Genomic DNA, 24,145 nt, shown 5'->3' with positions numbered 1-24,145 from the left:
TGCTTTTACATTCATGCTGAGTCATGATACTCTAATAGAATACATAATAGTACAGTTTGATACTTTGTATTTGTATTTTGTATCCTTACTGTGTGATATAAGTACTTTTGCTGTAAGAGTAAAGTGTAGTACTAGCAAAAAAGTGCCTGCAGTAACTGATCTGAATACTTCCTGGAGCAGTAAAGACGTTGTACTTTGTGTATTTGTACTATCTGCTGAGGATAACGTTACGGTGAAAGCCATGAGCGAGTGTAAAGTAATCCACGTCAGCCAGCTGCCTCCTCCTCCTCCCCTCCTCCCTCCTCCTCATCCTCTTACTCCCTCCTCCTCCTCCCCCCTCGCTGGTATTGAACACAATCTGTCATCATTGATCGTGAGAAAAATCAGGAAGTAAAAGAGTTTGATTCTCAGCCAACGTCACAAGAAGATTTACTGGAAAGTTAACGTTCAACACGTTTTAGTTATTGGGACGATATTATATATTTTACATGAAATCTCAGTTTTGGAATGTAGCCAAGTAGTTTTGAAGTACTTGTACTTCACTTGAGTATTTTCCAGGCCATGCTACTTAATATACTTCTACTACATGTCAGAGGCACCGCATTTCATTTCCAGGTCAATATTTCAACATGTGAACATCAAACACAACATTGATTTATTTAATTAGTATGCATCCTTAGAAATTAAACACATTAAATAAATTAAATAAAAAAAAGCCTAAATAAGCCCAATAAAAACATTAAAGTGCTGCCTACTCACACAGACACACACACACACACACCGAGAGAGATGAACCGAGTTGTGTTTCAGACTTTTGTGTTGTTGTTGTTTTCTTTAAAGGTTCTCATCCCGATTAATAAACACAAAGGAAACAAAGACGAATGGAAGCCGATTAAAACATCAAAGAGGGGAAGAAGAAGTTTGTCCTCCAACAAACAATGAGAATAAACAGAAAATGCCGAACATTTCTCCTCTCACGGTGGCCGAGCAGGTTGAGGTCACCCTGATGTAAAGGTCAGAGGTCAGCGGCCCCCACCTGGACGCAGTGTCAGGCAGCTGACATGTGCCATCAACATCATCATCCTGAAGCATCTTCATCACGCACAGACCCCTCGCAGGAACTGATGGTTTCCATAGCAACGGATGCTTGGAATCAGCGTGATGCCAACATGCCGTCACAGATCTGATCAAACCTGCCTGTAAACAACCCCCTCCTTCCCTCACCCACCCCCCAGCCCCCCTCCTCCCCCCTCCCCCTCCCTCCTTCCCTACCCCCCCTCCTTGGGTCGGAGGCTAAGTGTTGTCACATGGTCGGCATAGCTCGCCTAATGACTGACTGACTGACCAGACTCTGGTTGCCCTGGCGACGCTGTAAACTCCACCCACTCTGCAAACATCACAATGTGAGAAACTATGAATCTGTTCACGCATACGAGAGAAAAAACGTTACAAATGCACGGAAAAACAAAACGTTATTCCAGCACTTCCTGAAAAGTCCTCCAGAGTCCAGAGACCTCCAGAGTCCAGAGAGGGGGGGGGGCTTGGAGGTTGTCACTGGGGAGGAACTGGGCCGGTTATTTCTGGACCATGTGTCGTTCTGGTCCAGGGACCGACAGCTGAGCATGTGCCGGAGCAAGGGCAAGTCATGGTGTGTCCCTGATCCCAGACCAGATGCAGGTTCTGATAATCAACGTCGCTGCAGCTGACCTTCACACACACACACACACACACTCACACTCTCTCTCTCTCTCTCTCTCTCTCTCTCTCTCACACACACACACACACACTCACTCACTCACTCACTCACTCACTCACTCTAGTCGACTATTTTGAGTAGCGTTTACTCACTAAATTAAATTATGTAATCTGATTACGGTTTACCTTTTTTGTTTTTTAAACTAAAATTAAGTTTCTTGGTTGTTGCCGTTCCATCATTTGTTGATATAATTGTAAACCTGTGGAGACGTGAGGCTGCTTGTGAGAATAACTTATATATAATATATATAATAACATGAACATACTGTACGTCAGCTCTGATTCAGGCGCCGAGTCGTGGCTGAGTGGCTCCCTCTGGTGGACGGCTGACTCGTTTAGTCTTAATTTGCTGAAGGAGTCCGGCATCTCAGCCTGGAATATATTCATCACCACTTTACTTCAGCTGGTTTCAGTCTATTAGACGTTACATGTCTGTAGATGAAACGTCAGAGAATCACCAAAAGTGACCACGGTTCATCCTGAGGGGAACATGAATGTACATATTTCATTAAAATCCATCCAATACATTTTATTTCACAAAAAAAAACCCTCAAACCTCAACTTGATGTTGCTGCTGGAGGAAAAGTTACCAAAATCATCAGGATTCATCCTCTGGGAACCATGAATGATGAAGCACCTGATACGTTGCTCCTCTGTCATATACATAACACGGTGTATTATATTGACTTCTGACAACATATGGAAGCTGCATCTTTTTTCCATCTAACTTTGGAGGAATCGTGAATAAAATGACAGATCAGAAAAGATTTTGCTGGCAAACTGATTTATTTGAAACAAAATAAATAACAGATTTAAACGTAAACTGCAAATACAACCAATGAAAAGCCCGTATGATGCGTGTCCCCAGACGGATCAGATTAAGTGATCAGATCTGGATCATAAATCAACAAGACGACATCAACTTCATCTGAAACCTGCTCACCTTCGACGTGAATTCAGCACAAAGACAGAAAGCAGGTGAATCTGAATCATGAAAGACTCGAGCAAAGTGTCCGAAGTCTCGTCCTTTTCAAGAGTGAACCAGCGAGTCGGACCAGTCCACGTTCGGACCAGCCCACGTCGGACCAGTCCACGTCGGACCCTCTGAGAGGAGGCGTTTACCTTCGGGAGCGATCGGAGCCCGAAGTCCTCGTGAAGCCGTCAGGAGTCTCCGGTCATGATGGAGAGGAACTCGTCCTGGTTTACTGGGACAGAAACGAGTCCAGTCAGAGAGAAGCTCCACTTTGATGCTTGTCGTCTAAACGTGGTGAAAACCCAACGTCTCCTTATTTCATATCTTCAGCAATTAAACTTTTTTTTTTGGTTTGGTTGTTACGTTGCTGCTAAACCGGAGCCCTCCCTGAGTGTGAGGTAAACATGAAGGTCTTTAGAACTAAATAAACACAACGAGTCTGAGGATCGACTCACTCTCTCCGTCTCCGTCGCCGTCAAACTCGTCGATCATGCTGCGCAGCTCGTCGTCGCTGACGTTCTCGCCGAGTTCCCGGGCGACTCGTCTCAGGTTCCTCAGGCTGATCTTCCCCGACTCGTCGTCGTCAAACAGCTTGAAGGCCTTCATGATCTCCTCCTTGGGGTCTCGCTCCAGGATCCGCTCCGTCACTGAGGGGACACATGAACACATTAGACCAGAGGTCTTCAACAGGGGGTCCGGGACCCCCAGTGGGTCTGCAGAGTTACTGCAGGGCGAATTAGAATCTGTCAACAATTATTATTTTAATGTTTTAGCATTGTATACATCCATCATTACAAAGTACTGTTATACATGGAACTATAGGCTGCACTACACATTATTATTGTTTAATCAGGAACATTATATGATATGTAATAGGGGGTCCCTCCACCGGGTCTCTTTAGGCCTTGGAGGTCCCTCCACCGGGTCTCTTTAGGCCTTGGGGGTCCCTCCACCGGGTCTCTTTAGGCCTTGGGGGTCCTTGAAGACGTTGAAGACCTGCTTTAGAGACTTCTAGAGAGAGAAACTTACCAACTTCGCTGAAGTCCTGAAACGTGATCTTGCCGTTTCCCTCTCGGTCGTAGTCTTTGAGGATCTTCAAAACATCGACTTTCTTCACCTCGAAGCCGAGCGCTCGCATCGCAACCTGGTGGACGTTAACCAGACGAACAGAATAATTAAACGGCCTGAACATAAACGTGACCGATCACTGAAAACGCTGACTCACCTTCAGCTCGTGATAATCGATCTGTTGATCTTTGTCAGTGTCGAACAGCTCGAAGGCCTCCTTGATCTCGTGTTTCTGATCCTCGCTGAGCTCCCGCCTCTTCTTGCGTTCGGTTCTGGGACGACGAGATCAGTTCAGTTAACAGTGAGGCCTGTGAGTGTACACTTATACAGCCCGTCACCATGGTTACCACGTTAACATGGAACGTGTTGGTGTGTATCATCATAAACTCATACACTTTACTAATTTACATATTTGAACTTATTCTTGTGTAGTTTTTCCCCATATTTCATACATTCTCATATTTCTATTTGTTATTTCTATTTTTTTTATGGTAAAATATATCAAATAAACAAAGGAGTATGATAAAGACAAGTAATAGTACTAATGGGTGAGAGGAATGTTTAGAATTCAGATGCTTTACTGCAGTAAAACTACTTCTAATACTACACCGAGGAAATACTCCTCTACAAATAAAAGTCCTGCAATTAAACTCCCACAGTAAATGTTGTTGAAGTCTAATAATAACTGATGTGTGTGGTTTAATATTCCTGCTGCATTAACGTGTATGTTACATGCTTTAAAGCATCATATTCTATAAGATAATCCTGTTAGAAACCTCGTATCTCCTGGTTTCAAGGGTTTTTAGCTGAATAAGTAGAAGAATTAAGGACCTTCAGTTCAGGAGAGGAAGCTACGGGAAGCAGCTAGCCAGTTAGCATCACAGAGTTAATACAATGAAACGATCGACGAGTTTAACTCACGTTAGTTATTCAGTTTAGCTGTGAGGCTAACAGCCCAACATGCTAACGTTAGCTTAGCCGCATTAAAACGAGCCGCCGTAGCGGAGACAAGACCTGTCTAAGAGACAGACAGGTCTACTAAGAGACAGACAGGTCTACTTAGAGACAGACAGGTCTACCTTAGAGACAGACAGGTTTACCTGAGGGACAGGCTCATCCTGGTGGATTTTAAAACGCTCAAACTGAACGTTGTTGTCGCTAAAACCCTGGATCTCAACGCGGAACCACAACAAACAGGAGCCGCGCTCACACGGAGGCTTCCTATTGGTCACCGGTCGTTAAGCAGCGGTCTGATTGGTTAACATCTGACCCGTCGTTCTTCTTCTTGTTCGAAGTTTAACGGCAGCTGGCATCCTCAGTGCTGTATTACTGCCACCCTGTGGAGACAGTTCGCTATTACAACCTGCTGAGAAGTACTGGATGAAAGTAGTAATAGTACAGTGTTGAAATATTTTTGTTACAAGTAAAAGTACTGTATAAATGTATAGACTCTCAGGTAATTGAATCTATAATAACACATCCAGTACATTTGCCTGGGATGTAGTAGTAGTAGTAGTAGCACTACTAGCTAGTACTAGCAATATCACCTCCTCCTCACCAGTATCACCTCCTCCTCACAACTATCACCTACTCACCAGTATCACCTCCTCCTCCTCACAACTATCACCTCCTCACCAGTATCACCTCCTCCTCCTCACCACTATCACCTCCTCACCAGTATCACCTCCTCCTCACCACTATCACCTCCTCACCAGTATCACCTCCTCCTCACAACTATCACCTCCTCACCAGTATCACCTCCTCCTCCTCACAACTATCACCTCCTCACCAGTATCACCTCCTCCTCCTCACCAGTATCACCTCCTCCTCACCAGTATCACCTCCTCACCAGTATCACCTCCTCCTCACCACTATCACCTCCTCATCACCACTATCACCTCCTCACCAGTATCATCTCCTCCTCCTCACCACTATCACCTCCTCCTCACCACTATCACCTCCTCACCAGTATCACCTCCTCCTCACCAGTATCATCTCCTCCTCCTCACCACTATCACCTCCTCACCAGTATCACTTCCTCCTCCTCACCATTATCACCTCCTCACCAGTATCACCTCCTCCTCCTCCTAACCAGTATCACCTCCTCCTCACCACTATCACCTCCTCCTCCTCCTCACCACTATCACCTCCTCCTCCTCCTCACCACTATCACCTCCTCACCAGTATCACCTCCTCCTCCTCCTCACCACTATCACCTCCTCACCAGTATCACCTCCTCCTCCTCCTCCTCACCAGTATCACCTCCTCACCAGTATCACCTCATCCTCCTCCTCACCACTATCAGGTGTTTCCCACGGAGGACGGAGGAGCCGCTGCGTCTCCGTTTATCTCCTGGTTCACTGTGAGCTGATGATACCGTCGTCCTCCCCGTCATCACTTCCTGTCTGTCATCACTTCCTGTCTCTGGTGTGTGAAAACACAGCATCAATGGGTTTAAAGAATCTGCAACAAACTCAGTGATGTCGACCTGAACAAAATGTAAACTGTGGAAGAGGAGGAAGAGGGGGAGGTGGAGGAAGAGGAGGTGGTGGAGGAGGAGGGGGAGGTGGAGGAAGAGGAGGTGGTGGAGGAGGAGGGGGAGGTGGAGGAAGAGGAGGTGGTGGGGGAGGAGGAGCAGGAGCAGGAGGTGTTTACCTTATCCAGGATCAGCCGGCTGCACAGAGACGTCTTTCTAAAGAACCCACATGAGAGTGGATGTAAACAGACCTTTGGGGGTTTTTGGGGTTTGGGGGGTCGGGGGTCTGCAGACCTGGACCCAGAAAGCAGCTTCTGTTTAGACTGGACAGAGTTTGATTGAGTCCACTTAAAGGAGGTTTCCCTGAAGGAGCAGAGACCAGCAGAGACCAGTAGAGACCAGCAGGTCTGGTCTCTGTGATTGTTGGAACACAAACGCTCGTTGTTCTTAAATCTGAACCTCCAACATGAGGTCCCTTCAGACCTGGACCAGGACCTCCACCTCTGTGTTATGATTATGAGTGACTACAAAATATACAAACTTTTATTTGCATCTGAATATTTTTGTTTCTAATCGTTATAAAAGTAGTTTCAGGCACTGAGAACCAGATTTAATTCAATAAACAATAGTTTGTATTAGGATGATGCATTTTTGATGCTATATTTGGTCCGGACTCTCAGGAGCCTGTTGCTATGACAACGGCTGCAGAGTGACGTTTATTTGTAGATATAACAGAACGAGTCGACAGCAACAATCGGCTCGTTCAACACCGCGCTGAATGGGAGTCCAGTTTTTTGGGCGGGGGAGGGGCCGGCATGTGTTCCCCCTGAACTCCACCCTGATCCAGAACAAAGACCCCCTGTCCCCCCAGTCTGGACCCGGAGACGCTTCACCGTCCACGAACACTTCACCTCCTTAAGTTTAAAATCAACGCTAACGACTTCCGACAGGAAACGATCGCAAAGCTTTCACGTTAAAAACCCAGAAATGACACGATGAAACGTTCTGAATGGCCCCGCCCACTGAGCTGTCAATCACAACAGAGCCAAGAATGTTACTACGCCTGGAAAAATAGTTCCTCACAAGAACTGGATTTGAGCCAGAAGGAGGATTTTAACGATGAGATGAGTTTTAACTAAACTTGACGAACATTTACAGAAACAGGAAACTCGTTAAGTTGACGAAGTTTACTCTCCGAGAAGAAGTCGTCGTTCCGGCTGATCGCTGACCGCTAACGACGCTAACGGAGGCGACGCAGCAGAGCGAAGACGCCTGTCGACCTGCGGGTTTATCTCATTGTTTCAGGGAATCAGGACGAGACCCGGTGTAGGGAACCCTCAAGGCCTAGAGACCCGGTGTGGGGACCCCCAAGTCCTACAGAGACCTGGTGGAGGGACCCCCAAGACCTATAGAAACCTGGTGGAGGGACCCCCAAGGCCTATAGAGACCCGGTGGAGGGACCCCCAAGGCCTATAGAGACCCGTGGAGGGACCCCCTATTACATATCATATAATGTTCCCTATAAAACAATAATAATGTGTAGTGCAGCCTATAGTTCCATGTATAACAGTACTTTGTAATGATGGATGGATACAATGCTAAAACATTAAAATAATTGTTGACAGATTCATATTTTAATTCTATTTCTATATTCCTCAACATAATATTAAACAAACAGGAAGATTTATATTTGCTTATTATACGTTGTATCCATGTTCAGGTGGATTTGTGGACATATTAAATCATTTCGGGGACCCCCTGGAGTAACTCTGCAGACCCACTGGGGGTCCCGGACCCCCAGAAGTTGAAGATCTCTGGTCTAAATTCAAATCTAGCGGGACACAAAACTGCTTCGTGCAAACATGAAAACACAATTGAATGAGTCACCGGGTCATTTCCTCATCGATCGACAGCTGAACAGGAAGAACGCTTCGCTGCTGGGTTTTTTTTGCTGAAGCGTTTGTCGTTTGTCTCAAAGACACTTTGTCGATGAGAAAACAGCTGAGTGAGACCCCACGAGCAAACCAGCAGGTCGACAAACACAGAAAGAACTTTCATCCACGATTCTTAAAGGTTCATTGCTCTAATCGAGTTCTTACTGGCAGGCCTGAAAGAGTTGATTTTATCTTTCTGGCCACTAGGGGGCAGCGAAACCAGCTGTAAACAAACACACCGAGTGTAATAACGCTTTCACTGCGATTCATTGGATAGTTGGAATTTAAATCCACGGATTCGTGAACACGCACGGGAAGAAAAAAAACATTTGGAACGATCGGAAGTTTGTCGGTCGGCTGTTAGCATTGTTCTCCAATAGAAATAAAAACAAACAAATTCAACTTTTTCTCTCTCTTTTAAGGTGCTTTGCTTACATTTTGTAGTCCACCTTAAAAAGATGAAGGGAGGATAAGAAAAACGTCTGTATGCACAGTTCACACTTTGGTTATCGTTGGCACTTCCTGTTGTTTAAAAAGCTGTGTACGATGTGACTTTGCTGCTACAGAACTGTCACTCTCTGACCCCGGGGTTGGCCCCGCCCAAAAAACACATCATCAGTGTTTATAAACACACAATTAAATCAATTAAATCAAATAAAAAAACTCGTTATTTAAACCAGACGGAGTGACGTCAGAGCTGTTCTTCGGTGTTTGATGTGAAAGACTTGAGACGTCACACTTAACGGGACCGGGACTCTGACCCGGATTGAGCAACAGGGGCTGGATCTCCTCTGTGAGAGAGACCACAACCCCGAGACTCGAGACCCAGACCCAGACCAGGACCAGGACCCTGCAGGTTCTCCACACGTCCTGCCTTGGAAATAGAAACCCACATTTCACCTGAATGCGTCAGAGTGCGCACGCCACTCAACCCCTACACGCACACGCTGCTCTCTGCCACACGCGCACGCGCGCGCCGCCTGTTCCGTACCTTGCCGTGAACACTCCGCGCCTCATTTCGCATCCCGCCGCCGCAGAGTCCGGACCGCCGCGCCGACCAGGTACAGTCCTCTAGTCCTCTAGTACCGGGTCCGTGATGCGTTCACGGATCCTGTTGGGAGATAGAATCAGAACACACAGAAGATCAGCTCATAATGTCAGATATTAACTGTTGAGATCAATAACTAATAACAGTAAACGATACTTATGAAGACGCGTTCATTCTTAGCGCGTCACTAAATATGAAATCAATAAGAAAGAAGTTTAAAAGTGAGGAAAATAATATTAAACTGTCAGAGTGTTAAAAACTAAACATCTGGAGTCAAACGAATGTTTTTACAGCAAAACAGGAAAAGAAGCTAAAATATTCAATGTTTAGTTTGTTTGTTTTAAGTCACTTTGAAAAAAAGTGGACCATTTGGACTGACAAAAATATTTGTATTATTATTATTATTATTATTACTACTACTCTTCCACAGATTGTTTGTGACGTTATTGTTTGCTGCATGTTACGTTCACAGTCCTGCTGGGAAGGTTGTTAAAAACAAAATTCTTGTTTTTGGTGAAAGTTGAGTCACAAAGAGATAAACCTGAATACTTTATATGATATTTATGTATTTCATGCTGCGTGACAGAGTGATGAACTTTTCCTTTAAATCCTCTTTAAAAACCGGGGATGCTGTTTGATTAAAATCCTGAGAGTGTTGCTAGGTTACGGGAAGAATGTGATGTCACCAAACTCTCGCCAAAAAAAACATTTTGTTAGCAAACACGTTTTTAAACAATTTCAATACTTTTAAGAAGTATTGACTTAAACAACCTTTTTAGCTTCGGTCATACAGATTCTCCAAAATAGGATATAAAAAACCGTCTCAAAAGATCCAAAAATCGAATAAGTGTTAAGAAAGAATTTTGTTCAGGTTTCTACATTTAGAACTCTTTAAAATACATCTTTAATATGTTTTATATGTTTTATTTGTTTTATGGTTTATTTAATCAAATGTTTCTGAAACTCTTTGATGATTATTGTGATTTATTGTCTCGCGTGATCTTTTAGTTCAATATTCACGTTTCTATTTCACACTTCATACTTCAACGACAGCATCTTCTACATTGAATTGTTGGTATTGATTATTGTTCTCTGCAGCATTTAATTTGAGGTTTCGTCGTCATGGTTACGGCCCACGACGTTTCGCAACAACTGTGATTTAGAGCCGAAAACACGGAGCGACTCTGTGCTGCTGAGACTCACCGGCTCCACCCTGAACTACACACACACATACACACACACACACACACAAACACACACACACACACACACACACACACACAGGGAACACCAGGTTACAGGGACGCGTGGCCACGGTGAGTTTACACGTTAATTAAGACGAAGCCGCGTCATGAATAGACGTTTCTGTCCCGCCGAGTTTGAAAGGAAACAAGTGTGTGTGTGTGTGTGTGTGTGTGTGTGTGAGTGTGTGTGTGTGTGTGTGTGTGTGTGTGTGTGTGTGTGTGTGTGTGTGTGTGTGTGTGTGTGGACTCAGAAACAGTAACAGACTCTGTTCGGCGTTCAAACAAAGAATCTAGATGTCTGATGACGGCGTTCGCCGTTAAAGTCACGTGATGTCACGTACCCAACGTTGTTTGTTTACTTTTTCCCTGGAGTTCAGATCCACGTTGTTTGTTTACTTTTTCCCTGGAGTTCGGATCCACGTTGTTTGTTTACTTTTTCCCTGGAGGTCGGTTCCCTTGCTAGCGCGTCCTTCCTGATGACATCAAGCAGGCCGAGGAAGAATGGTGAGCCCTGATTGGCCGGGGGACGTTGATCATCGGCGGTTTTACCTGAATGTTTGTGAAGAGAAATAAAGCAGAAACGTGTGAACCCTGTTTCACAACACTGAACCCAGCCGTGACCACAGCTGACCTCTGACCTCTGACCTTTGGCTTTCAACTTGACATTGTTTGACGAGGAGAGAATGAACGACAGTTGCATGCTGGGAAGGAGATTGAGTTTCTACCAGTGTGGCTGGTCACTCGGGGGGGAGGACGCCATAAATCAGGTCGTCGTGGGGGGGAGACAGTGGGGGGGAGAGGGGGAGGAGGAGGGGAGGAGGAGGAGAAGAGGGGGAGGAGGAGGGGAGGAGGAGGGGAGGAGGGAAGGAGGAGAAGAGGGGGAGGAGGAGGGAAGGAGGGGAAGGTGGGAGAGACAGTGGGGAGAGAGGGGGAGGAGGAGGGAGGTGAGGAGAAGAAGGAGAGGTGGAGGAGGGAGGGGAGCAGAAGTGGGGGAGGAGGAGGGAGGGAGGAGAAGAGGGGAGGAGGAGGAGAAGAGGGGGGAAGGGAGGGAGGAGAAGGTGGGGAGGAGAAGAAGAAGAGGAGGGAGGGGATCAGAAGTGGGGGAGGAGGAGGGGAAGAGGGGAGGAGGGAGGGAGGAGAAGAAGAGGATGAGGAGGGCTGAGTCCATCTCTCTTTTAAGGGTCAGGTCTGTGGAGGATGACGATGAGAACTAAAGAGGATTTATGAAAGTCAGCGGTTGTCGGGATGATGAGCGTCTCGCTAGATTACCCAGAATCCCCCTCTTCTCTCTCTGAAGGAAGTGCCCTAAAGCCTCAAACCTCTGTGATCTTCATATTTATAATTCATGAAGTCATGTGATTAAACCTGGATTACTGGGGTTCCTGTCTGAGGTCACAGGTGGGCGGGGTCAAAGACAGGAAGTCTGCCGTTTCCTCCAAACTTCACACGGAGCGTCCTGATTGGATGTGGGAGCCCCCCTCCCCCCGTCACACTGAGGGCTCTTTGTAGCGGCGCGGTGGTGTGACGGGTCCGGACTGGTTTGAACCCGCCACCTCCACCACAAGGAGAATACCTGCGCTGTGCCCTGAATGCCCCGACTGTACAGCAAATACCCCACCCTTCCTACCCCACCCTGTGTGTGTGTGTGTGTGTGTGTGTGTGTGTGTGTGTGTGTGTGTGTGTGTGTGTGTGTGTGTGTGTGTGTGTGTGTGTGTGTGTGTATGACGGCTGACAGGAAACATGAAGTGTGTTTGGACCGAGGACCTTTCCCACTTTTTCTTTATTTGCAGAATGACACAGACTTTCTGTTATTTTCAGCTATTTTTATCGTGTTTGTGCGTACCGATCTTCTCCACGATGTTTAGCAACGTGAGAACCAACCAGCTGTTTTCTACGAGATTTGAGATGCGTTGCTTCTAGCGGCCTCTCTGGTGGGAGATGGAACTGCTCCTATTTCTGGGCAAAGCAGCCAGTACAAGCACTTTCACTGGTGGGTCACATGATCAATAACCATTGTTTTAACTCATTCTTTGATAGATAGGAACTCAAAAGACAATTGAGTAGAGGACGTGCCGATGGTTCGACTCCCTGCAGAGACTCGGAGGCGGATCTTATCTGGTGACGGTGTCAGCTGGGTGGCCTGGAACGTTCTCCAGCTCCGGTCAGCAGCCGCAGATAGCATTAAAGCTATTTACACCACCAGAGACAAACGTGAGAAATCAGTGTATCTAATGGTATCGTACGTTCAGGTTTCTTTGTCTCGCGTTCTCGTTGCATCTTTAAGACAGAAACATAAAACGGAGTCTCAGCTGTAAATCATGTGTAATGTAATCCATACGTTTCTTATCTGACGGCCTGCTGAGGCCCCTCACATCACACATCTCTGGGGGGCTCTGGGGGTCTCTGGGCCCCAACACATGACTTCAGTGATGCATCATCTACATTTAACAGATAAAACACTGGACTGTTTACTTATGAAGTTATTTTCATCATCAATTAATCTGATGAGTTATTAAAACATCAGAAAACAATAACAATGTCTTCAAACTGTCTGAAACCCAAATAGATTTGGATATATATTGTTTCAGCACATTTGAGCAGCAGGAAAAGTTGCTTTTAATGTTTGATTGACATGAAGCATAAATCTCACCTTTACTTCGCTTTGAGTTTGAGTGTAGCGTCTTCTTCACCTCACTACTGCCCCCTGTGGCAGAAAAGCATAAAAACAAAGTTGCTTTGGATCGTCAGAACGGCAACAATGAGCCCGAAAGCAACTTTCACCAAGCAACACGTCCATTTAATTCCACCAAGCTGGACTCACTGGATCCAGCAGGACCCATGTGGGCTGGTCTACCACAGCTGGAGGAACCAGAATAAATTATTGATCTGTGATTTAATATCAATAACCAGATGAAAAGGATACTGAAATAGCTCCATCCTGATGGTGATCAGTAAAAACTGCTGAGTCATGCTTTGTTAGGTCTGTTTGCAAGACCACAAGATAACTACTGTTAAAACGCTGGTTTTCTGAATGGAGTCTGGTTGATGGGTGCTAGGTTACACTAACATTGTAGCTGCTCCATCAACACTCCAAATAAGGTCGTCTAGATCGGGTCTAGATTTGGATCAGGCATCACTTCAACATGTTTGCCCTGTAAAGATGTTTTATTGGATTTTCGCTGTAATACGAGTCTTCTTCTGTGGTTTCTCCTGAAGCGGTCCCTCGGGTCTCCGTCAGACTCCCAGGCCTTCGTTGTTTCACAGATCGTTGAGTTCTCCTGAAGGAGGTTTCATGAGGGTCAAGAGTTGATGTTTTATCTCAGTAAACATTGTAAACATGAGTTTATGGTTTCAAGTCTTCTTTAATCCAGCATGATGTTCATTTAGTACATTATGGTCCATTTAGAGTCCAACAGACCAGAAAGCAGGGGATGCTTTAGGGGGAGGGGCTTACCTGCTGATTGACAGGTCGCTACCACGCTAACAATGCTAGTTAGCTACTAAGATGACTTTAACACTTAGCTGTAAAGTTGACCTTGAATCATGAAGCTAACTTGGTTAGCAGCTTCACCACCAGAATCTACATGGATCCAGATCCAGTACGGATGCTGGTCTGGGTGCTGCTCGGGGTGCAGATCCACCCGTCACTCCACTCATAATACAACACGAGACTGGAACCGGTGGCACAGAAAGCCTCGTTATCTCAACATGACGGACTGGAAGACAAAGTGGTGCAGCTGTCGGGGGTCCGGGGGTCCGGGGGCCCACCACAGACCGGGTCCACTTTGAAGTGCGTGGGAGTACAAATCCATCAGGACCGAGCTGGGGGAGAGGCGGCCAGTAATCGAGCCATTAGATGTGTGGACTCGCTGACAAAGTGTTTATAACTTCGAGAGGAGGTCAAAGGTCATGTAAACGTGGAACGCATTACTGTGGAGGATCCGACCGGAGAGAATCACCAAACAAGGCATGGAAACTTCTTCAACAGCATTTAACTCGCTGTGTGACCGGGTGGGGTTCCCACGTTTGACAAACGGGTCCAGGTCCAGGTCCAGGTCCAGGATGTGGACTGTGACACACGAGCAGCGTGGAAGTAAACGTGTTAGAAACCCCGGGAAGGTTTGTTTGACCTCGACGTCGAGGAGGGTTTGTTTCTTCTGGAGCCTCGAGGCTGCTGGGAAAACAAAGAGAAGCATTTTTTTTTAGTTTTCTGCCAAGAGATGAGACGATCTGTGAGGTTCGCCCAAATCCTCATACTGACGTGTTGATTTCAGCAAATTATAGTTCACCAAGCTGGACTCACTGGATCCAGCAAGACCCACGTGGGCTGGTTCACCACAGCTGGAGGAACCAGAATAAAGTATTGATCTGTGATTTAATACCAATAACCAGATGAAAAGGATGCAGAAATAACTCCATCATGATGGTGATCAGTAAAAAGTGCTGAGTCATGCTTTGTTAGGTCTGTCTGCAAGACCACAAGATAACTACTGTTAAAACGCCGGTTTTCTGAATGGAGTCTGGTTGATGGGTGCTAGGCTACGCTAACATTGTAGCTGCTCCATCAACACTCCAAATAAGGTCATCTAGACATAAAAACAGCAGCGAACTTTAGTCTTTAGTTCTGCAGGTTTTCAGTCATAAAGCAAACTGTTGACCTCATGGTGGCGCTAGAGGAAGAGTCAGAGTCAGGATTCATCCTCTGGGGAACATGAACGTTTCAAACTTCATGTGGATCGGTCCGGACCGCGTCATTGGCCGATGTTGACTTTATAATGATCATAATAGAAATATTGTCTTTGTCAGCAGTCTGTGTGTGTGTGTGTGTGTGTGTGTGTGTGTGTGTGTGTCTCCGGGGAGTGGGAGGAGTCCACTGGTGTTACTGGAATGATCACATCACGCTGGTGTTTCACTGCGTCTCCAAGTTTTATAATATTATTACGACTATGTTGTAATACTTTACAGTACTTGTATTTTCATTTCTCTCACAGCTTCAGTTTCTTTACACATGAAGACATAAGCCTCTTTAATAATGTTCAATGTATTTGATATTCACTGTAGTGTGGTATTAGTACCTTTAGTGTCACAGTATTTTTACAGTGTGGTATTAGTACCTGTACTTTAGAAGAGTATTTTTACAGTGTGGTAAATACGTTTTACTACGTCCACTAGAACCATTAAATACACAACAAGAACACTGTTAAGTGTAAAATCCATCTGAAGCTTGAAGATAACACACACTCACACTCTAACACACACACACACACACACACACACACACACACACCTGGCCTTGTTTACCCTCCACACAGATGGACGCTGGAATGTTGTTGTGTGGAGGACACAACGTCAGTCTGCTGCTGGGAGGCCTTTAACACACACACACACGCACACGCGCACACACACACACACACACACACACACACACACACACACACACACACACACACACACACACACACACACACACACACACACACAGTTAACACCTGCTGAGATCCTTCAACTAAAGTACTAATACACACTATAAAGTAATCTGTAAACAACCAACACAACTTACCACAAACTAACTGGTTCCAGTGGTTCCACTTGTTCCAGTGGCTCTACTGGTTTCCATGGTTCTAGTGGTTCTACTGGTTCCAGTGGTTCTACTGGTTCTAGTGGTTCTACTGGTTCCAGTGGTTCTAGTGGTTCTACTGGTTCCAGTGGTTCTATTGGTTCTACTGGTTCTAGTGGAACTACTGGTTCTACTGGTTCCAGTGGTTCTACTGGTTCTAGTTGTTCTACCAGTTCCAGTGGTTCTACTGGTTCTAGTGGTTCTACTGGTTGTACTGGTTCCAGTGGTTCAACTGGTTCTAGTGGTTCTAATGGTTCTAGTGTTTCTACTGGTTCTAGTGGTTCTACTGGTTCCAGTGGTTCTACTGGTTCCAGTGGCTCTAGTGGTTCTACTGGTTCCAGTGGTTCTACTGGTTCCACTTGTTCCAGTGGTTCTACTGGTTCCAGTAGTTCCAGTGGTTCTACTGGTTCCAGTTGTTCTACCGGTGCAGTGGTTCTACTGGTTCTACTGGTACCAGTGACCCTCATCTCCCTGCATCGTCTCTCAGTCTTCCATCTCTGTTCTCATTTCACACATCAGCTGTTCAACTACCCCCCCTTTCTGTTAGGGAGAGGTGATGAGGGAAGTGTGTGTGTGTGTGTGTGTGTGTGTGTGTGTGTGTGTGTGTGTGTGTGTGTGTGTGTGTGTGTGTGTGTGTGTGTGTGTGCTGCAGTTATTCTGCTGACCGCAGGAGTTCCACCTGGCAGAGACGAGGTCGGTGCATCAGCAGTTTGGAGACGGAGTGAATGAACACACACACACACACACACACACACACACACACACACACACACACACACACACCCACACACACACAAACACAGGTATTACATTGACTTACATTCATTTCCTTTAGACGTAATGATGACCTTGACCTGACCTTGACCTGACTGGAACATAATTATTTACATTAATGTTCCCCATTTGGTCTAAAGAACAAGTGAGTCCCCACATGACAGTAAAACACACACACACACACACACACACACACACACACACCTACAGAAGTCCAGAGCTGCCGATATTAGAAGGAAATTATTTAGAAAATGAAAATTAAATAGGCAAATTTTTTTACCAAAATTCACTTAAAACGAAGTAATAACTTATAACTATGTAAAGTCAATATGCATTAAAAACTAACAAACTAACTCATACACTTATACGATGACAGACTTATAACTAATATAATAATTAAACAAACAAATTAAATTTAATAACTTTGTGATGTCATAATAACTAAATGAATAAGTAATATAATTAATATTTGAAAACTAAAGTAATTTAATGAATCATTAAAAACTAATTCGGTGACTTGGCAGCTCTGGTCTTCCATAGACATTGCTCTGGAAGTAAGATTGTGAATTCACTCTGTTTGAGTGTGTAGAGGATGGGCTGCGGTGTGTGTGTGTGTGTGTGTGTGTGTGTGTGTGTGTGTGTGTGTGTGTGTGTGTGTGTGTGTGTGTGTGTGTGTGTGAATGAAGGAGGTGTGCGGCTGATGCTGCTCTCAGTCTCTGAAGTTGTGGACTTGTCGGCGTCACCGGGACATGTTGGACCGCCGGAGATCTTTACTGCACAGTATGTACGTGTGTGTGTGTGTGTGTGTGTGTTTGTGTTGTCCTTCTGTAGTGTGAAATATCTTGCAGGACGTCCTGCTTTAACATCGGGGTCAAATCAAAGTGACGTTTTTTGCGTTTTGAGAGATTTGAAATGTGTCTGTTTGTCTCTCTGTCTGTCTGCCTACCTGTCTGTCTGCCTGTCTCTCTGTCTGTCTGTCTGCGCTGCATCCTCCCAACAGTCACAGCACTGCAGATCACTGCACCGAGCTGCATGCAGATCGTCCTAGAATATAAATAACTTCTCTGTGCTGCAGCAAGAATGAAGCTGTTAATGTGACTGTACATCCCTCCTGCCCCCCCTGTTACCCCCCCTGCAGTGATCAGACCCCCCGTGTGGTGATTGAAGATGATTCCTGTGTTGATGTGTGCGTTGATCTCGTTGACCGCAGCGGCCAACGACCTGGACGCCCTCTACCCGGACCTGGAGCACACACGGACCATCTATGTCACAGGTTAGAGAGTCATCTGTCTCTACATCTGTCTGTCTCTACATCTGTCTGTCTGTCTCCACGTCACAGGTTAGAGAGTCGTCTGTCTCTACATCTGTCTGTCTGTCTCTACGTCACAGGTTAGAGAGTCGTCTGTCTCTACATCTGTCTGTCTCTACATCTGTCTGTCTCTACATCTGTCTGTCTCTACATCTGTCTGTCTGTCTCCACGTCACAGGTTAGAGAGCCGCCTGTCCCTACGTCTGTTTGTCTGTACGTCACAGGTTAGAGAGCCGTCTGTCTCTACGTCACAGGTTAGAGCCCGTCTGCCTGTCTTCCTCTGAGCTTCGTTGCCGACGCTCTCTCTCAGCCCCGTTAGCTTCCTGCCGTTATCAGCCCGCCGTGCTGCGCCGGCGAGATAACGCTGCTATGTCGGCTAAGATTACAGTTTTATCTCATCGCGGAGCGACAGAAACTTTTGGGAAGATTCAAACTTCAAAGAAGAAAAACACTTTTACAAGTTTGTGTAACTAACGAGTTAACTAGGATTATTATTATACTAGTAACTAAAACACTAACTAATAATCTATTTAACAAAAATTAATCAAGATCCAACTGTTGACCAATAAGTAAATAATGATATAACTTACTAATATCATCATCATCATCATCCAGTGTCTAAAAACAAAGTTAGTTCACTTGAACGTCAGAATCAAACGTCAGCTGTTTGATCGGTTCATTGACAAATGAGTGTGTGTGTGTGTGTGTGTGTGTGTGTGTGTGTGTGTGTGTGTGTGTGTGTGTGCTTACACAGCAGACAGAGTCAAACACTGCAGTGGTTAAACAGCCAATCAGAGAGCTCGGTTAGTGACTCAAGTTAGAGGCTGAAGGTCGCAGCTGCAGAAGGACTTTATTTCACCAACACGGCCGTTCGTTTCTCCAGAGAGTCGGCGAGGAGGCGGAGCCAGGGCATTAGCCTAGCTTAGCATAAAGACTGGAAGCGGGGGGAAACTGCTAGCCCAACTCTATAAACCTCCCGACGCCTCTAAAGACGATTAACATGTTTATCCCGTTGATGGATTATTATACATTATACAAACATTCATGGTCCCTTCAGGATGAACTGCAACCTCGGTGCTCCTCGGTGCTAGCGCCATCATGTGGTCAACATTCATGTCCAAAACAATGCTTTGGTTTATTCCAGTATACCTGCAGAACTAATGGCAACCCCCCGCAGCTTCACTGCTAATCGGCTAATGTTAGCATGCTAACACATTTAGAATTGTCATTGCTCTATAGCAAAGAAGTCACATTATAAACTACGTTTTAAAACGGTTTCCACTTCCTGTCTCCGGAGTGGGCGCGGTCACGGCCCAAATGCGTGTCTACATTTGTATGAAAACAGTTTCAGTTGTTATTGTTACTGATGTCGCTGCGTTGCAGAAAACGGCCCCCGACTCTCGGTGGCGGCGGAACAATCGAAGGTGGTGTCGCGGCGAGGAGGGAATGCCACACTGACATGCAAGATCCGAATGGACCAATCACTGGCGCCGAGTCGGAAGATGAGGATCAAGTGGACCAAGCTGACGTCGGACTACCTGAAAGAGGTCACGATGCATGTTTGATGAATCACAGATTATCTGTTTTTAAGATCCTACGTTATTGAATTACTCGTCATCGGCGCCGACGCAGCGTCAGAAACAGAACGGTGTCTTCACGTTCGGAGACAGGAAACGATGTTCATTCTGTTCTAGAATCTTAAATCCGACGTCGTAATAAAACTACCTCACGGGTCCGTCTCAGGTGGACGTCTTCGTCGCCATGGATTACCACAAGAGGAGTTACGGCAGCTTTCACGGACGCGTCCACCTGCGAGGCTCGTCCCCCATGGACGCCTCGCTGGTCATCACGGAGCTCACCCTGGAGGATTATGGGAGATATAAGTGTGAGGTCATCGACGGGCTGGAGGACGGGACGGTGGTGGTGTCTCTGGACCTGGAAGGTGAACGATTCTTTTAAAAATCTGTGTGTTTGTGGTGGTGTTGGTTGGCTGTATTTTCAATAGAGACCGCCCCCTACTGGCTGAAACCCGGCAATTGAATTTTGGTCATAACTGATCTGGAACCAGGTGCCATATATGGAGGCCGCTTCAGTAACCAACAAACCTACAAAACCATAAAAATATAAATATATATATCAATATAGTATTCATGAAGAGTAGCCCTTCCCCTTTCAATTAGCCTGCAAATCGCTGATGCTAATCGCTAGCATACACGTATCCCAGCCTTGCATGTAAACTCAAATTCACAAATGTTTATAGGAGTTTAAACTTTACAGCTCTTACCCACCGTGATAATAGCCGGTGTGCTGGTGATTAGCATTAGCATAGCATAAGCTAATTGAAAGGGGGACCAACACAGGTCATGTGTCGCTTCACTGACGTTCCCATACGACTGAACCTCCTCCGTCATGTCTGCAGGTGTGGTCTTCCCTTACTTCCCCCGCCTCGGCCGCTACAACCTCAACTTCTACGACGGTGAGCGGGCGTGCCGCGACCAGGACGCCATTGTGGCATCGTTCGACCAGCTGTACGAGGCGTGGCGGGGAAAGCTGGACTGGTGCAACGCTGGCTGGCTGAGCGACGGCTCGGTCCAGTACCCGATCACCAACCCGAGAGAACCCTGCGGAGGCAAGAACACGGTGCCGGGGGTCCGCAACTACGGCCTCAGAGACAAAGACAAGAACCACTACGATGTGTTCTGCTTCACCGCCCACTACAAAGGTGTGTGTGTTTACCTGTATTTGACCAGCAACAATACCACATTTTATTGAAAAAAAAAATGCATTCAAAATGTGACTTTAGGGACCAGAGTAATACCAACAAAATGTACTTGTATCAAAAGTTAAAGTATTCGTTACACAGAATTTGGGACAACCCAAAAAAATGAAATGCAGGAACATCACAGACGAAGGCAGGAAGACAGAAAGACAGAAATCGGACTAAGATCTGACACCGAAACAGGGAAATACACAAACTAAATCCACGAGGAACCAACGAGACCCAGGTGGCAGACATGAGGGCGGGCTGCAAACCGCCGGGTGGAAACAAAGCAGCAGACAAAAGGCTGATGCGATTAAAACAACAACACAAGTGATACCCAGAAAGGGGGAGGGGAAAAACAGGAAGTCACAAGACAACGAGGCAGGGAACAAGACCAGGACAGACCCAGACCATTTCCTTCACCCACGACTAGCAAACCCCCCTTTGTCATTTTGGCTGATTTCCAACGTTACTTTGTGCTGCTCCGTCTCTCCGCCAGGCCGGTTCTACTACCTGATCCAGCCCTCCAAGTTGACCTACGACGAGGCCGTCCGGGCGTGTCAAAAGGACGGCGCTCAGATCGCCAAGGTGGGCCAGATGTACGCCGCCTGGAAGCTGCTGGGCTACGACCGCTGCGACGCCGGCTGGCTCGCCGACGGCAGCGTGCGGTACCCGATTTCCAACCCTCGGCGGCGCTGCAGCCCCACGGAGGCCGCCGTCCGGTTCAGCGGCTTCCCTGACAAAAAGCACAAGCTGTACGGCGTTTACTGCTTCAAGGGCCAAAACTGAGCCACGCACACACACACACACACACACACACACACACACACACACACAGACACACACACAGACACACACTAGCAAACACACAAAAAGACATAGGAGGTGCAAACATTCAAACTGTGATGCTATATTTCTTGGAAACCTTCGACGTTATTGTCAACATGCTACTCTGAGGGATAGTTTACACATATTTAAGGTTCACCTTATTTAATCAACACCTCTGGGGGGGGGGGGGTAATCACAGCCATACCGCCATTCAACGACCACGCCATCTGAGGAGGAACGTCTGATCTGAGAAGTTTCGCAGCTAAACGCCTCACGGTTGGACGGAAACTTCCGGCACTTATCTTGTTTTGTTCGAGAACAACAGTGAAGCGAAATCTAGAAACACAAACGTCGCACAACTACGATCTCCGCTGACCGACGCAACAAGGTGCTACTCCCGCTACTTTGTACTTCCATGATACCGTCCAGTATTTTATGTTTTTATACGAATGTGTTGGACCAAACATCGTCACCAAAATTAATATGGGAAACATTGTTTATGTTTTTTTAAGTATGTAGAAAGTTATTATCAAGAAATGTACTTCTCTTTATGACTATTTTTTGATATACTGTAGAAATATTTACATTATTATAATTTTCTGTCTTATTGGCTAAATGATCCTATAAGTCTCTTTGGTTTACATGGAGAGTAACATTACAATGGTAGAAAAACTCACAAAAAAAAAAAAACAGATATGCATTTTGCACTGAACATGTTAAAGTTGCCTGAAGTAGGAGACGAGGCAATAAGTTGCCATATGCAGCAACAAAAATGCCTGGCAATAGAAACCGAGCTGCAGCATCTGTGTTCGGGTGCATCGTAGACTTCAGAGCATGACTCAGCTTCTACAGCAACTAAACAGATCTCAGATCTACACGTCTGACTGGCGCCGAGATAAACTGCTATTTTTGATACAAACGCTGTCGTTTCTTATCGTGAACGCCTGGAAGCTGAAACCCGTTGTGACCTCCGCATTTATCTCCACAAATCTGCCAACAACCACGTTGCCACACAACTAAACCGCATCGTGAATCACGTTTCAAGGAAAACACATTCTGTCTTTGATTACGTTCTTTTGTTGCTTAAACCTAAAGCTTTTTTGTTGCCTGAACTTAACGTCCCTTTGTTAATGAAACCTAATGTAATTTTTTAGCTTAAATCTGACCTTTCTGTTGTTGCTTACATCTAACGTTCTTTTGTTGCTTCAAACGAACATTTGTTTTGTTGCTTAAAACTAACGTTCTTTTGTTGCTTAAACTTAACATCGTTTTTATGCTTGAAACTAACGTTAAACTTTGCCTGTCGTGCCACCACGTAATCAGCTGATAAGACGTGTTCATTTACGTGTTTCTGTGAGATCACGTTGCCAGAGTGTCTAGAAGATACAAACATTTAAAAAAGCATGATGACAGCGAGCCTATAAATTCCCTGAAACAACAGTAAACATCTGTGAGACGCCGCCCACATCTGGGTAACGGTTAACAGACTGATAGATTCTCTGCATGAGGTTTACATAGGAAACACTCTGGAACTGGATAACGGATTTAACATACGAAGTGCTGAGGTCACAACTGGGACGAAGCCAGGTCCAGGTCCAGGTCCAGGGCGGCTCTCCTGGCAGCGAGGGACTCCCTGATTGCTAACTGAGCCAGCCGACCTGCAGGGACCATGTAGGGTGGCGGTGGACATCGATGGAGTGTAAGTTCACCGTACACGGTCCCAGCTGGCCCGACGCCGGTTTAGGTAATCCACTTGGACCCAGTGGACAGTCGGCTTTGCTTGGCTTCACCTTTGACAAGCCACTGAACAATCGGCTCCACTTATCACACCGAAGGACAGACTTGCTCAGATAACTCTCTGATTCTACAGAACGACGGCTGTGAAGTAAAAGTCTTCTGCAAAAGTAAAAGATTTCTTCCTTTTGACTTGTTATTTTCAAATATTGTAAATGTTTTGCCGACAATGTTAATTGTCAGTTTGATAAAGGGATAGTTTGACCTCACAGAAAACAACCCAGTCTCTCGGCAGGTCGTGAAATAGTCCCACAATGCAATCTGTTGATTAAATAACAAATAAATAAATCTGAAACAACTACAATGGAAAATTGTGATTGTGATTATTTTCGAGGTGGGAACATGAATAAAATGCATCCACGTGACGATGCAATGTCTACAGTTAGTGTCATAGTATTAAATACAGAGAGACTACTGATGGTAGGTGCTAAATATGAAGCTTTAGCTGGCAGACGATTAGCTTAGCTTAGCATAAAGACTGGACACAGAACGAAATAGCTAGCGTAGCTCTATTCAACCAGTTCTAAATCCACAAACCAGCCGCGTTCAAGTTTACGGATCAGT

At 45.8% G+C, this 24,145-nt stretch overlaps 3 protein-coding genes across 5 annotated transcripts in view; 2 read left to right on the top strand and 1 right to left on the bottom strand.

Annotated features, from left to right (window-relative positions):
- mctp1b (multiple C2 domains, transmembrane 1b) overlaps positions 1–24,145 on the top strand; it is a 113,093-nt gene that overhangs the window by 57,386 nt on the left and 31,562 nt on the right. The window lies entirely within an intron of this gene.
- cetn3 (centrin 3) lies at positions 2,527–5,036 on the bottom strand. Its single transcript, XM_084035023.1, has 5 exons — positions 4,897–5,036; positions 3,954–4,068; positions 3,758–3,872; positions 3,184–3,375; positions 2,527–2,960 (listed from the first exon to the last, which is right to left on the bottom strand). The coding sequence occupies exons 1-5, from the start codon at positions 4,911–4,913 to the stop codon at positions 2,917–2,919; spliced, it is 483 nt and encodes a 160-aa protein (XP_083891149.1). The 5' UTR covers positions 4,914–5,036; the 3' UTR covers positions 2,527–2,916.
- hapln1b (hyaluronan and proteoglycan link protein 1b) lies at positions 9,076–21,826 on the top strand. Of its 3 annotated transcripts, none has more exons than XM_084034578.1 (6): positions 9,076–9,267; positions 18,028–18,162; positions 19,582–19,745; positions 19,942–20,140; positions 20,618–20,920; positions 21,459–21,826. In XM_084034578.1, the coding sequence occupies exons 2-6, from the start codon at positions 18,057–18,059 to the stop codon at positions 21,746–21,748; spliced, it is 1,062 nt and encodes a 353-aa protein (XP_083890704.1). In that variant the 5' UTR covers positions 9,076–9,267; positions 18,028–18,056; the 3' UTR covers positions 21,749–21,826. The 3 variants fall into 3 exon arrangements, with proteins under 3 accessions (XP_083890704.1, XP_083890705.1, XP_083890706.1); XM_084034579.1 differs by lacking the exon at positions 9,076–9,267 and adding an exon at positions 17,538–17,669; XM_084034580.1 differs by lacking the exon at positions 9,076–9,267 and adding an exon at positions 17,564–17,673.

Source organism: Eutrigla gurnardus, assembly GCF_963514095.1.
Source record: "Eutrigla gurnardus genome assembly, chromosome: 19".
Lineage (NCBI taxonomy): Eukaryota > Metazoa > Chordata > Actinopteri > Perciformes > Triglidae > Eutrigla > Eutrigla gurnardus.
The sequence above is the reverse complement of the archived record's forward strand: the minus strand, read 5'-3'. Positions and strand labels throughout refer to the sequence as shown.

Coding starts and splice junctions, on each gene's coding strand:
- cetn3 (XM_084035023.1), bottom strand. Junction 3,376..3,757: donor TCAGGACTTCAGCGAAGTTG/GTAAGTTTCTCT, acceptor GTGTCCCCTCAG/TGACGGAGCGGATCCTGGAG. Junction 2,961..3,183: donor CGGCGACGGAGACGGAGAGA/GTGAGTCGATCC, acceptor TTTCTGTCCCAG/TAAACCAGGACGAGTTCCTC.
- hapln1b (XM_084034578.1), top strand. CDS start 18,057: ATGATTCCTGTGTTGATGTGTGCGTTGATCTCGTTGACCGCAGCGGCC. Junction 19,746..19,941: donor CGTCGGACTACCTGAAAGAG/GTCACGATGCAT, acceptor GGTCCGTCTCAG/GTGGACGTCTTCGTCGCCAT. Junction 20,921..21,458: donor CTTCACCGCCCACTACAAAG/GTGTGTGTGTTT, acceptor TCTCTCCGCCAG/GCCGGTTCTACTACCTGATC.